Source organism: Dermacentor albipictus, chromosome 7 (genome assembly GCF_038994185.2).
Source record: "Dermacentor albipictus isolate Rhodes 1998 colony chromosome 7, USDA_Dalb.pri_finalv2, whole genome shotgun sequence".
Lineage (NCBI taxonomy): Eukaryota > Metazoa > Arthropoda > Arachnida > Ixodida > Ixodidae > Dermacentor > Dermacentor albipictus.
The window spans coordinates 115,280,176-115,282,811 of NC_091827.1; the positions used below are offsets into that span (position 1 = coordinate 115,280,176).

The 2,636-nt window shown below is 49.0% G+C and overlaps 1 protein-coding gene across 1 annotated transcript; it reads right to left on the reverse strand.

Moving 5' to 3' along the window:
* Positions 1-498: 498 nt before the first annotated feature.
* LOC139047896 (putative nuclease HARBI1) lies at positions 499-2,275 on the reverse strand. The gene is made up of 3 exons (XM_070522073.1): positions 1,760-2,275; positions 938-1,073; positions 499-890 (listed from the first exon to the last, which is right to left on the reverse strand). The coding sequence occupies exons 1-3, from the start codon at positions 2,273-2,275 to the stop codon at positions 499-501; spliced, it is 1,044 nt and encodes a 347-aa protein (XP_070378174.1).
* Between the last annotated feature and the right edge of the window lie 361 nt (positions 2,276-2,636).

A 2,636-nucleotide genomic window follows, 5' to 3' on the forward strand; every position in this document is an offset into this window, starting at 1 on the left:
TATATTATAGGGTGCACACCACACATATAAGCTGTTGTAGCATAGCATTACTAATGTTTCACGAGGAAAGAAGCATGTTGTGATGTGCATATTGCACAAAACAATGCTAGCTTGGGAGCAGCAGCAAATGCAGTTCTTCACAGATGAAGGGTCATGAAGCATTGCCTTACGACTGCTTCACGAATACTACTGTTAATAAGTGGCAGCTTTGGAGACTCTTGCCCAGTGAAGAGGGTATAATTACATCCGAGTCCACGGCTGTGGCAATCTGTTTAAAGCATTCTTTGTATAACATTACTTCGTTTGTGTTTAAATTATTATAATCAGTCGGATGTGTGGATTTCCAATATTGACCGTCTGTATGGAGGTGCACCTGATTTGTATACAAATTTTTAAATGTACTTTCCACTGCACAAACACAGCCCTTCGATAGCCTAGGGGCACTGCCATTTGTATAAATAAATTATGTATTTGGAAAACTCACCATTCCTGTGTCCTTCAGAAAAGGCTGAAAACGGCGCAGCGCTGCTGCATTCTTCTGAGGAACATGTCGTGCGGTGCCAGCACCTGGATGTCTCCTGGCTCCTCTGGCTCCTCAGCTGGTGGCACTTCCTCACCATAATCGTCCAATTTCAAGTCGCCCGCGTCCAAGGCAATGTTATGGAGAGCAACGCATGCATAAATGATTCGCGCTGCTCTGTCGGGGCTGTATAGCAGTGTCCGAAAGTGCTGCAAGCAGCGGAACTTGCTTTTCAACACCCCGATACATCGTTTCACAACATTGCGCATGAATGCGTGCTCCCGGTTGTAGTGGCCTTCAGAGGTGGTTCCGGCATGACTGCCAGGTACTGGAACAAGCAGCCATGGCTCGAGGGGATATCCTGAGTCTCCTGTTACAAAACAATGACAGTTAGGGGTGAGCATTACAAATACTAACCAAGCAGGTACTCGCCAGGCTGCAGTTGTGGGGCTAGGCGTGCACGCAGTGGATTGTGCTGCCACACCCAAGAGTCGTGGCACGAACCAGGGAACTGGCGTTCCACAACAGGAATGCGAAGTTCCACGTTGCATACCTGCAATGGGGAGCAATACAATAGAGCGCTACAGATGTGCTCGAAATCCCTTTTGCCATTCATATGCAGAAGAGAACACATACATGTACGCTGGTACAAGTGGCTACACTGTTTCAGCCATAGGCGTGCACAGGGTCTTGCGATTGGGGACGGGCAATGCGCCCCCATTTGTGCGCACGCCTATGGCTTGCACTAATTGATAACTAAATGAAAACTTGAGGCTCGATATTGCACAAGAGCACCCATACATGCCACAGTGAGCCCATGCAATGGATGTAAGTACTTTCGTGTTAAAAATGCTTCCATCGTACCTTCCCTACAGTGTATCCATTTCTGCTACGACTGCTGCCCATTTTCCTTAACACCTCCAAAATGCACAACTCATTTGTGTATGCACGCCAGAACGAAAACACAGTTTTGAAACGGCAGGCGGCTTATGCACACAAACACATGGCACTCATCATCATTACCGCTGACATGTCAGAATTCAACGAGCTCGTACATAGTTCCCCTCAAGCCCTCTTTTAATCGTTACATTACTAGTTAGGCCAGCTAGGGCAATAAACTGAAGAATTGCTACTATGGGCGAGTAAAAATGGCGACTACAGTTTGAAGTCAAACATTCCAACTGTACTTACGATCATGACGTTTAGGGCGTAATAACCCTTTCTCGACATGAAGCTCACCGTGTCGGCCGGGCTGAATCCCTCTGGCTTCATAATGGCGATCAACGTGCCGTCGACGCACGCTAGCACGCCTGGAATGGCACCGCGTCGCACCAGCACCGCCTTTGCCTCATCCTTGGCAGCTGGTGTGAATGGAAAGTCCACCGACTTTCTCCCGGCAGACACGGAAATGATGGCCTCCGTCACCTCGTGAATGGTGCTGCTCACGGCCGGCTGTGCCATGCCTATGTGCTCCTCGCGACCAACGCTCCTCTGGAAGCTTCCGGTGCCGAAGAATCGCAGCGCGCACAACACCTTCCTTTCTATGGAAAGGCCACTGGCTCGCTGGCATCCAATGAGAGGGTCAAGCTCGTCGCACAAGCTAAGCACTGTTCGTTTGGACAGACGAAAATACTGCCGGAACTCTTCTTCTGTCAACTCTTCAAATGCATCGTCTACCTCGAATCGTGGTTTCTGTGCGACTGCAGCAGCCACACAGGCGACACGAAAAGGCACGGCAGAGAAAGCAAAAGCCATTTTCTCCAACTGTTGGGAGTGCTGAATTGGATTGAACCTGATAAGAAGGATGCTAACTGCCCCAAGCGCTTACGTTTTAATCCAATCCAAGCCTTCTGGTAGCCGTTCTAATCCGTTCTATCGAATCGGACGGACTCGGCTATCGTTCCTTTGCGTTCCTCCGATAGCAGACGACATGGAATGATTGACAGCAGCAACACGTCACGACTCACATCACAATTAACGTCTTGGCGTTCCTTACGGTTCAAGTTGACCAATCGTGTGCGGCTCGGTGTAACGGACCGTCTCCGATTTATTTTGCAACGCGTACAAGATCGCACCTCATATGACGTCTATCAAGGACATTGCTTCGGTTTAGATC